This window comes from Canis lupus, chromosome 14 (genome assembly GCF_003254725.2).
Source record: "Canis lupus dingo isolate Sandy chromosome 14, ASM325472v2, whole genome shotgun sequence".
NCBI classification, from domain to species: Eukaryota; Metazoa; Chordata; class Mammalia; order Carnivora; family Canidae; genus Canis; species Canis lupus.
The window spans coordinates 13,297,650-13,310,079 of NC_064256.1; the positions used below are offsets into that span (position 1 = coordinate 13,297,650).

Sequence of the window (12,430 nt, forward strand, 5' to 3'; positions counted from 1 at the left end):
TGTAAGCCTGGTAAAATATCTTTTCTTTATGCCACACAGTGGAGGAGGTGGAAACTTTGTTCTCTCAACAAGTCTGATTGGTTATTTAAACATGCTGGGAGTGGTGGCTCCCATGGTCCACAATGGCTATGGATTTTTCTACCATATCAGAGATGACAGGTAAAGCTGCTCTTCTCATTCTTACTGTACTATTAGAGGAATGTCTTCCTTGTGCTGTGATTCTTTCTGTCACTTGCAACATAATTATTTTTACCAGTTTCTCTGTCCTGTTTTGGGACACTTTAGGCATTTTGTGCAGAACACCATTTAAGGTTCAGTGACATACCATCATCATTCTCAAAACTCAGTACATATATTAACATATTAGTTCCACTCAAGGTGTTTTCTACTAAGTTCTGATAAAATTTGATTGTAAATATGTGGTGGTTCATGTAGTCATAGATAGTACTGAAGTGTCCAAGATAATAGATTAGGTAAAGTAATTTATATTAAAAAAAAGAATGTCTTACCAGTCTTACCAATTCAGATGCATTTCATTTGTGTTGTATGAGGTTTGTGGAAAGAATGAGAAAGAAAATACTATAATCTGGTAGTTGGAGAACAAGGTAATATGAAATTGGTAGAAAGGCTTAAAAAGCCCTCATTCACACAGTCTGGCCATCTCTTCTCAGAGGTCTTTGAGAATATGAGCTTTAAAAAAATGATGTGGCTACATTTAGCACTATGTGAATAAGATAATAAGCATGGAGGCCTCAGACGGAATGGGAAAAATTGAAAAGATAATATGTATGACATATTTCAGTGTGTAATATATTTTTATACTTTAACTTTTTTTTTACTTTAACTTTTTTTTTTACTTTAACTTTTTAAAAGAGTTTATAGTCAGTGTTATTTTTCAAAATTTTATCATCTGTATCTATGTCAAGTGTCCTCTGTGCATAGTCTGTTATACCATAGGTACATGTATTTGTTAGCATCTAAGTCCTAAATGATCATTATATATTCAGTTATATTCAGTTCATGTATATTAGTGTACAAATTAAAGAGTAAATTACAAAGATTAAACATAGATTTTTTTTTCATAATAAAGTGTCAAAGGTCTAAAATCATCAGACACAGAGGATAAGTAAGCATTTTTACATACTTCCAGACAAATATGGATATTGTATTGTGTGCAGTGACAGGAGTTCCAGCCAGACACACCTCAGCTCTCTGACTTTAGAAGAAGACCTGATCCTAGAGCAGAACTTCCATTCATTCATTCATTCATTCAGGAAGTATGTAGTGAGAACTTGTATTTTAGGTGCTAAGGACATAAGACAGACAAGATTTCCCTTTTACAGATTTTATTTTCTACTCGGGAAAGAGAGCCAAAAGCAAACAAATAAGGAAGATAACTAATGATGAATGCTATGAGGGAAATAAACAAGTTGATGTGGTAGTAGACAAACTGGCAGCTGGGGAGTGGGATGGAGCTCTGCTTCATTTAGTGTGGTTCGAGAGGGCCAGTGAAGCCGAGATGTAAAGGAGGAGAAGGAATTACTCACATGAACAGCCAAGAATATAGCTCTCCAGACTCTGATCTGTTGTCTGCTATCTCCAGTGCTACCCCCATATTGAGCCACCACCTTCTCCCACTTAGGTTTTTGCAACAGGTTCTCCTGTGGTCTTCTTACTTCACCCTTTCCTTCCCTGCAGAACATTGTCTACGCAACAGCTCTTGATGCCCTTTTAAAAATGCCCTTCCACTCAAAATGTCTCAAGAGTTTATTTCACTCACAGTAATATCTGAAGTCCTCCTGTGAGATCCTGCATGATCAGGCTCTCAGTTATAGCTCTGACCTTACCTTCTAGAACTCTACTCCTGTTTCACTCTACTCCAGCCATTCTTCTCGTCTTCTTGTACTTTGAATATAGCAAGAAAGCTCCCACTTCATGGCATTTGCAGTTATGATTCCCTCTGCCTTGTACTCTTCCTTGAAATATATGCAAGGATCACTCCTTTACTTCATATAGGTATTTGCATAAAAATTTTCTCTCATCTGGGAGGCCTCCTCTGATAATCTAAAATAGCACCCCCCCCCACTATATTTTCTTTGTAACACTCATAACCACCCAGTGGGCATACATTATTTGTATATTAATCTTTCTTTCCTTCCTAGAATACAGGCCCATAAGAACAGGGTTTTTTATTTGTTTGTTGTATCTCCAGCTCTGTAACAATGCCTAGCAAATAAGTTGAATTTAGTAAATATTTTCACAATGGCTTTGTCTTTGAAAATAATTATATGGTCCTCAGTTAGAAAGAGCCTGACATTTATAAGGACAGAAAAAGGCAATATAGCTATAAATTAGCCATGAAGTTGAAGTGGGCAGGGGCGGTAGAAGAAGTTGTTGAGGAGAGGTAGAGAGGAACTAAATCTGGTAGGACAGCATTCTCAACTCTGAGTGCACAGTAGAATCTACCTAGAGAGCTTTAAAAATATTGCTTCTGGATACATTGATTTGGTTGGGGTGGTCAGTTGATAATAGGGCTTTGTAACATGGTAAGGAGTTGAGATTTTCTTCTAAGGATAATGGGAAGCATTTTACCGGTTTTTAAGCATGAAAGGTACACATGCTTTATTTGTATGTATAAAGGACTGTTGGCTGTTATACGGAGTGCAAGTAAGATGAACAGTAATATGAGCAAGAATGAGATGAGGGAAATCAATAAACACAAATGATAAGTTGAACAAAGGAATGGATAATGAAGGTAGAGAGAAGTGGAGGGATTTGAGAGCTATTTTGAAGGTGACTTACTGATGAATTGGTAATTTTTGATGGTAACTTTTATTGGGATGGTAAAAATTGGAGAAATGTGGTTGGGGTATGTTAGGATAGAATCAAGAATCTTGTTTTACATGTTGACTTTGATATTTAATAAAAAATGTATTCGTATATGAGGGAATTTGTCAGTAGGCATATGGTTATATAATTGTGAATCTCACAAAAGAGGTCAGAGCTAGAGCTACACATTTGTAAGTCATTACTATGAATACATATTAAATAGTTTTCAAATGACATACATAGAAACTATACGGAAAGCGCTTTTCATTCATTGTTAAATGAATATTGGTTTGTTTTTTAAATAACATTTTAAATGTACTGCATGCTCATAAAAAGTTTGTAAAAAATGAAAAAAAAATGTAAGAACAGAATCATTTACATTTCCATTACAAGATACAAGTCTGTTATTATGTTTCTAGTCTATAATGCATATAGTGTATAATTTCTGTAGATTTAGATCACATTATAAATATTTTAGTGTCCTTTTTGGGAAATTCATTTCTATTTAACATTATTTCAAGCAATTTCCACTGCTGGTAAATATGCTTTGAGATGTTTTCAAAGTTAAATAATGTCTTATGGATTTCTATAATTTATGTAACTACTTCCCTATTTTCAGTTTTTCATCATTACAACTAACGTAATGTTGTAATGTAACGATATATTCCTTTTCATTTCATCACATCACAACTCTAGGCATTATAAGTCATTGTTGGCCAGTTTTATAGGCAAAAATAACATAACTTTTTGAATGCTTACAAAGCAAATTTTCTCTGCATTGGCATCTGTATACATTCTTTTATAAGTTATGCATGTAGGAAAGCTTTTTCTATAATTTAGAAAGATCACTGAATGTTTTAAAATGTCAGTACTTAAATAGCAATTGTTAATCATTGCAAAGAAATATATTTATATGGCTAAATATTCCAGTGTAGCTGGAGAATGATGAGTGATGATGAATCACTAGATGAAAACAAGGCAGAACTTTCTGTAGGTTTGTGGATATGTTTCAGCAAATATAACCAGTCAAACATAAGTTTCATCATTAAGCACTACGCCAGAGCATGTTTTTATTGCATCTGCTTAATCGAAAAGTACATGTTGAAGTTTTAATTTTCTGTCTTTTTTAATGATGTGAACATTACATGATTATCCAGAAGCTCTGCATTGTACCAGCAGCATTTTGATTCCAATTTATGCTTAATGCATGGTTTGCTATGGAAATGTGAGTGTCTGGAAAGAGGAATGCTAGTTTCAAGAGGGTTAGTACTGCCAGATAGGGGATTTTTTTTTTTTTTTTTTAAATCAGGAGACTCTAGAAGGAGATGGTGGAAGGCATGACTTTTCCCAAGAGAGTTTCTGTCTGGCTTTCCTAGAAATAGCTTTTCTCTCCTCTTATCCTTTCTCTGATTTTTTTTCTTTTTTAAACTGTCTTTAAATGCTATATTCCTGAAAAATAGTTCAAGTTTCATTGCAAACATTGCATGAATTCACCCTCGAACTCACTATGTTTTAGGAAGGGGGTTTGTTTGGTTTTTTTTCAGGAAGAGGTGGGTGGGTTGGTTGAACATAGTGAGACCTTACTCCAGAGCGCTCTTGAGCTCTAATTTTTTTTTCTCTTTTGTCCTTAAGTCACACAGTACATTAGGTATTCCTAGCATTATGTATACATAGAATTTACCTTCAGTTGTGTCCAGTTACATATACCTAATGTCAATAAGAATTCACACTTGATATATGAATAGCTAGATGGAATAAAGGTCATGGCTGTATTCATCATCACTTTGGAGCCTCTTTGTGTTCTGATTTTTGCATAGTACTTACTCATTTTTTTCTTTGTGCTTCACAGGTTTGTTGTGATCTGTTCAACTTGGAAATCATGTCCAGAGACTGATGCAGAAAAGCTAGTTCTGCTGGTTTTTCATGCTTTGCATGATATGATGCAGCTGATGAACACTGCTCATCTTTAGAGACTAATCATTTATTAAGCATTTACAAAAATATTAAACTGGGTGTGGAGAGTGGTTTGGTGATGTGAGATAGAAAGGTTTCCTTTAGGGTCAATATCCCTATTAAATCTAGAAGTTAGTAGAATCATGCTAAGTTTATTCTCACATAGAAGATTAAAGTATGAATTTTAAACTTCCTCTGATGCAGTAGCAGTACAGATATTAAATGTAGAACTATGAAAAAGTTGAAGATAAGCCTCAACAATGCAAATCTCTAAATTTTAATAATGCAAGTCTTACTCTAACTTACATTTTTGTTGGTTGCCTATATAGGTTATAAAATGCTCTCTCTGAACATCATTATAGGGTCTGTCAGGCACTCTAACATTTCCTATTTGCCAAAGGGAATGGAATACATGAGTAGATGTTAACTTCCCTGAAATCACTGCCTTCCACATGCACCACAGGAATACAAGCCTACTATGTTAGATGGGAAAGACCACTACAATTAAGTGGTCATTTGAAAGTAGAGATTCTGTTGGACAGAAGAATTAGAGGAAGGTTTATACTCTCTGACACACACACACACACACACACACACACAGAAAAGCCTTAACAAAATTCATTAGAGTATATTGTAATTAGTTTTGTGAATATAAAATTAAAGCACTTATATTTAAAATTAGAATTAGTGACTTTAAGATTGAATGTTGAATCAAATTCTCAGGATTTTACAGATTTTTTTCCTGCTATTCAAAATTTAAAATAAAGCTCTCAATCATATAGCTTCTTGTTTGGTGTTTGGATTAACTAATCCACTCTTATTTGACCTTATGCTTTCTGATCTAAGTTACGTATTGCTGTGTAAAAAAACCACCCAAAACTTACTGTCTTAACTCAGTGTATTATTTCTCATGAGGGTGTCAGTTGATTGTATCTGGTTGATTAGTTCTAGTCTTGCTGTAGTTTATTTCTACAGCTGCGCTCAGCAAGATGATAGGTGAAGGCCATGAAGGTGGCCTTACCTGCTGCCTGGAGATGTGGTGCCTGAGACTCTCTCCATGTGCTGATTCTTCAGTGCCTTGATTTATGTACTTGGCAGTGGGAGTGTTCCAAGAAAGAACGGTAGCATCTGCAAGGCCTCTTCAGGCCTAGGCTCTGAAGTCACAGGAAATTATTTTGCATTTTATTGGTGAAAAATTGCAATGGAAATTCCTAGATTCAAGGAGTAGGGAAAAGTGTCATCTCTTGATAAACAGCCAAGTCATTTTTTAAGTGTAAATAAGTAGGCACATTTTTTGTGACTTACTGGGGGTCATTTTTGTAGCAATGTTTTCCATCAAGATCACAGTGTATTTACTGGTTGTATACATTTTAAAATTTTCACATCTGCATTTGATAAGACCGGTTTATTGTTTCTTTGGAAAACACTGAGTTGGCTTCTGTGGCATTTGATACATCTGACAGTTCAGATTTCTTTTTCCCATTCTATGGTGTGGACCTTTTCCTCACTAGTACAATTTAATAGACTATACTGCCCATGGCTTTTAGCATCATTTGGTTGGTTGGTTTTTTCTTTTAAATATTTTATTTATTCATGAGACAACACACACACACACACAGGCAGAGGGAGAAGTAGGCTCCATGCAGGAAGCCCGTGTGGGACTCAATCCTGGGTCTCCAGGATCAGCCCCTGGGCTGAAGGCAGCACTACACCGCTGAGCCACCCAGGCTGCCCCGGTTGGTTGTTCTTGAATAAGGTCTAAGACTTGGGTATTTTAGAAAGTGTTCACTTCCTACAGAGAAACCTGTTCTGTGATACTTTAACATGTTTCTCTGACCTGCCTGAAGTTAAGAATCACCTGGAATGCTTTTTAGAGATTTCTGGGCCTCTACCCAGTGCTATAGAGTTAGAATTTCCAGAGGCTTTTGAGTCACTGAGGTAATGTACCCCTCGTCCCAGTCTTTTCTTGGTTAATCTGAAATTTAGTCTACTGTACACATGGTTCCATTTGAAAACGTGTGGTAAGATCTGGGGTGTTATAGATGGAGGAACTTATTAATTTGGGTAGCTAACTGACCTAAAGGACCAGTGATATTGGTGAGAATTGATATTGCTTCAGTAAATAATAAGGAAAAAATATTAAGGAAAAACATTTCAGTGTGGCTAGCCTCTGAAGGTTGCCTAGTTTTTTGTGCTCTAAAGATTATTGATAAAAAGTAATGGAGATGCTAGAGAGCCTCAGCATTTCATTGTTATTTCCAGTGTTTCAAATTGCAGTTGATATAATTGCAAGTTTTATTAAAATTTTCAAAGATACTCAATGGTATGCTTTTTCTCTTTTTCCTTTATGGAACACGTATCTGTAAAGTTAGCTTGTCTAAGGGCCATCTCATTTCCTCTTGCACTTTGATAATAAAGCTGGGACTACATTTACTTAACAATCCTGAATCCCAATCCCAATCCTGGGTGGCGCAGCGGTTTGGCGCCTGCCTTTGGCCCAGGGCGCAATCCTGGAGACCCGGGATCGAATCCCACGTCGGGCTCCCGGTGCATGGAGCCTGCTTCTCCCTCTGCCTGTGTCTCTGCCTCTCTCTCTCTAACTATCATAAATAAATAAAAATTAAAAAAAAAAAATCCTGAAGGGAGGGGCTAGATGGAAGAGTAGGGGTCCTCAACTCTCCTGGCCCCACAGACTTACCTAGATAACTCTGAAAACATCCTGAACACCTATAAATTTGACCTGAGGTTTAATGAGAGAACAGCTGGAATGCTACAGAGAGAAAAATTTTCACTTCTAACAAGGTAGGAAGGTAGGAAAAAAAAAAAAAAGATACAAGGTGGGGGAGGGACACCACAAGGAGAGGGGCTAAAGCTGAGCGGCAAGAACAAATGGGGCAGGAAAGCCCAGCCCTGGAGAAGCAGGAACTTTAAAAATCTGCGCCAGAGTTTTCCCTGACAGAAAAGTGCTTAGCAGGGAAATCGGTCAGGCTCACAGGAGCGGCAGTGAAGCCTCCAGTCTCGGGGAGTCACTATAAGAGGAGAAACCCAGAGGAAAGCTCACGGCAAACCGCAGTCTGATATCAGTAAAGGGCTGGAGGCCGGAGCCCTCCGGGGCATTTGGGAGAAGCTAGTCAGGTGGGCCAGCTTTGGCCAGAGGTGGCTGTACCGGTTCCCTTCAGGAGAGGCAGTTCCCTGGAGTGTGGGTCCAGCGGCTCTGGGCCCTGGGTCCCAGGGCACCCAAGCAGACAAAGTTGGGGATCCTGCACTCCCCCTGGGACAGGTGGAAGCAGGGAGGGCACAGGACAGCAAGAACTCTCCTGCCGCTGAGCGCCCTCCAAGCTGTGCAGATCAGTGCACCCGGGCCTGCCCCCAGGAGCATCTAGGCCAGTGAGGACTGGGAGACTGCGGTTAGTTACTCATGGGGAGCTCGACTCCAGAACAGGAAATCTGGCCGCTGCCAGTGTTGTTTTTCCTCTTTGTTTCACCTTGTGCCTGGGAGGGGAGGGGCCACCAGGGAACAGAGGCCTCACAGGATAAAAGGCTCACACTGAGCCCAGCACCGGGGCATCTCCCCTCAGGCACAGACACCTGAGAATGAGCACAGCAGATCCCCCCCCCAGAAGAACTGCTAGAAGAACAGGGGAAGAGCAAGTTTACTGACCAAGCAGCACCGGAAAGCTCCAGGATTCAGGGAAAACAGTATATAAACTAGAGGGTGCTTCCCCCACCACCCTGCCACCCATTATGACTCATTTATATTTTCAGACTAAAAATTTGCAATGTTTTTCTCTTTTCCCATCTTATCTACAATATTTTTACCAGCTCCTTTTTAAGTTTTTTCCTTTTTGGCTTTCATATTTCTACAATTACATGTCTTAGATACATTTTTTCACTTCTGGATTCCCTTCAACGTATTCAATTTAATTTTGGTAGATACATGAGAGAGTTTTTTTTTTGCTGCCTCGTTTTGTTTGACAATGGGGGAAGTCAGTACCTTCTAAAACATGACCAACACACACCCAGAACCAAGTAGAATACTGTGTTGGTCCATTCTGTGAGATTCTCTCTTCCTTCCCATTCTACCCCTTCTATCTTGTTTTTGTGGTCAATGTTGGGGATTTATATAAGTATTGCTGGTTTACATAAAATTGAGATTGAGCATCTTCTAACATACAGAACAAAATACACTCAGAACCAAGAGGATCTCCCTCTAGGCCCCCTCAGGTAGACTGCATTCTCTCTCCACTACCACTTCTTCACCACTACCATCCTCCCCCCCCCCCCCCCGCCTTTTTTTCCTTTTTCTCTTTGTTCTTGGTTTTTGGCTTTTTATTTTGACTACTTTGTTTTAAAATTTGTTTTTCGCTTTAGTGGTCCTTTTATTTTATTCTTTTTCTTTTATTCTCTGGTCTCTGACCTCTTTGGAATCATCTAGGTGTATTTTACTTAGGTTGTGGTTGATATTTTTGACTCAGCTCACTCATACAGCCAGTCTGCACTAAGCAAAATGACTAGAAGGAAGAACTCACCACAAAAGATAGAAATGGAAACAGTACTCTCTGCCACAGAGTTACAGAGTTTGGATTACAATAGGACGTCAGAAATTCAATTCTAAAGTACAATTCTAAAGTTAAAAAGCATAAAAGACTCTAGATCTCAATTCTGCAGTAACGAAGTCTCTAATCAGGCCGAAATTAAAAATACTTTAACCAAGATGCAATCCAAACTGGATGATCTAACTGCTAGGGTTAATGAGGTGGAAGAGAGTGAATGACACAGAAGACAAGTTGATGGTAAGGAGAAAAGCTGAGGAAAAAAGAAAATTAAGAGCTCACAAGGAAAGGCTTAGGGAAATAAAGGATTGCTTGAGAAGGAAGAATATACATCAAATTGCAATTCAGAAGAGACTTAGAGAGAGAGAGAGAGAGAGAGAGAGAGGACCACAAAGTATATTTGAACAAGTCATAGCTGAGAACTTCCCTAATCTGGGGAAGGAAACAGGCATTCAGATCCAAGAGATAGAGGACCCCTTTCAAAAAAAAAAAAAAAAAATCAATAAAAACCATTCAACACCTCAAACTTGCAAATTTCAAAGATAAAGAGAAAAATTTTTTTTTTAAGAGAAAATTCTTAAAGCAACTTGAGAGACAAGAGATTCTTAACTTATATGGGGAGAAAATGCAGATTAACAGCAGACCTCTCCACAGACAGCTGGCAGGCCAGAAAGGGCTGCAGGATATATTCAGGGTCCTAAATGAGAAGAACATGCAGCCAAGAATACTTTATCCAGCAAGGCTCTCATTCAGAATAGAAGGAGAGATAAAGAGCTTCCAAGATAGGCAGAAACTGAAAGAATATGACCATGAAGCCAGCTCTGCAAAAAAATATTAAGGGGGACCCTGTAAAAGAGAGAAGAAGCCCAAAGAAATAATTCACAAAAACAGGGACTGAATAATATAATGATACTACACTCCTATCTTTCAATAGTTACTCTGAATGTGAATGGGCTAAATGATCCCATCAAAAGACACAAGGTATCAGACTGCATACCAAAGCAAGACCCATCTGTTTGCTGTCTAAAAGAGACTCATTTTAGACCTAAAGACACCTCCAGCCTAAAAATGAAGAGGTGGAGAACCATTTACCATTCAAATGGCCCTCAAAATAAAGCTGGAGTAACAATCCTCACATCAGATAAATTAAAGTTTATCCCAAAGACTATAGTAAGAGATGAAGAAGGACACTATTTCTTACTTAAACGATCTATCCAACAAGAAGAGCTAACAATCATGAATATTTGTGCCCCTAATGTGGGAGCGGCCAAGTAAATCAATTAATAGCCAAAGTAAAGACATACTTAGATAATAATACACTAATAGTAGGACACTTCAACATGACAGTTTCAGCAAATGACAGATCTTCTAAGCAGAACATCACCAAAGAAACAGGGCCTTAAAAGATACATTGGACCAAATAGATTTCACAGATATATACAGAACTTTCCATCTGAACACAACTGAATACAAATTCTTCTCAAGTGCATATGGAACTTTCTCCAGAATAGACCACATACTGGGTCACAAAACAGGTCTCAACTGATACCAAAAGATTGGGATTGTCCCCTGCATATTTTCAGACCACAATGCTTTGAAACTAGAACTTAATCACAAGAAGATATTTGGAAGAAACTCAAACACATGTTGGTTAAAGAGTATCCTACTAATAGATGAATGGGTCAACCAGGAACTTAGAGAAGAATTAAAAAGATTCATGGAAACTAATGAAAATGAAGATACAACAATTCAAAATCTTTGGCATATAGCAAAAGTGATCCTAAGACGGAAACACATCGCAATACAAGCCTCCCTCAAAAAATTGGAAACACCAAGAAACAAGCTAACCTCGCACCTAAAGGAACTGGAGAAAGGACAGCAAGTAAAACCTACACCAAGCAGAAGAGGAGAGCTAAGATTTGAGCAGAACTCAATGAAATAGTGACTAGAAGAACTGTAGAACAGATCAACAAAACCAGGAGCTGGTTCTTTGAATTAATAGGATAGAAAACCCCTAGCCAGCCTTACTAAAATGAAAAAGGACTCAAATTAATAAAATCATGAATGAAAGAGGAGAGATCACAACCAATATCAAAGAAATACAAACAATTTTAAAAATGTATTATGAGCAGCTATATGCCAACAAATTAGGCAATCTAGAAGAAATGGACGTATTTCTGGAAAACCGTAAATTACCAAAACTGGAGCAGGAAGAAACAGAAAACCTGAACAGGCCAATAATCAGCGAGGATATTGAAGCAGTCATCAAAAACTTCCCAAGACACTAAAGTTCAGGGCCAGATGGCTTCCCAGGGGAATTCTATCAAACATTTAAAGAAATAATACACTATTCTACTAAAGCTGTTTTGAAAGATAGAAAGGGAGGGAATACTTCCAAACTCGTTTTATGAGGCCAGCATTATTTTGATTCCAAAACCAGACAAATACTCCATCTAAAAGGAAAGTTATAGACCAATATCCCTGACGAACTCGGATGCAAAAATTCTCAACAAGATACTAGCCAACAGGATCCAACAGTACATTATGAGGATTATTCACCATGACCAAGTGGGATTTATCCCCAGGATGCAGGGTTGGTTTAACACTCATAAAACAACATGATAGATTATATCAATAAAAGAAAAAGCAGAACCATACGATCCTCTCAACAGAAGCAGAGAAAGCATTTGACAACATACAGCATCCATTCCTGGTCAAAACTCTTCAGAGTGTCGGGATAGAGGGAACATTCCTCAGCATCTTAAAAGCCACTTATGAAAAACCCACACCAAATATCATTCTCAATGGAAAAAAAACTAGAGCCTTCCCCCTAAGATCAGGAACACAACAGGGATGTCTACTCTCACCACTACTATTCAACATAGTACTAGAAGTCCTAGCCTCAGCAATCAGACAAGAAGAAATAAAAGGCATTCAAATTGGCAAAGAAGTCAAACTCTCCCTCCTCGCAGATGACAAGATACTGTACATAGAAAAACCAAACAACTCCACCCCAAGATTGCTAGAACTCATACAGCAATTCAGCAGTGTGGCAGGATACAAAATCAATGCCGAGAAAAGTCAGTGGCATTTCT

At 38.0% G+C, this 12,430-nt stretch overlaps 1 protein-coding gene across 7 annotated transcripts in view; it reads left to right on the forward strand.

Annotated features, from left to right (window-relative positions):
- The window catches only part of CROT (carnitine O-octanoyltransferase), a 57,925-nt gene extending 52,364 nt beyond the window's left edge, over positions 1–5,561 (forward strand). For all 7 annotated transcript variants that reach the window (XM_049093499.1, XM_025471502.3, XM_049093500.1 and 4 more), the window contains 2 exons: positions 40–159; positions 4,679–5,561. In XM_049093499.1, coding sequence (XP_048949456.1) covers positions 40–159; positions 4,679–4,799 — 241 coding nt within the window. In that variant the 3' untranslated portion in view covers positions 4,800–5,561. The remainder of the gene's footprint in view (positions 1–39; positions 160–4,678) is intronic.
- The last annotated feature ends 6,869 nt before the right edge of the window (positions 5,562–12,430 follow it).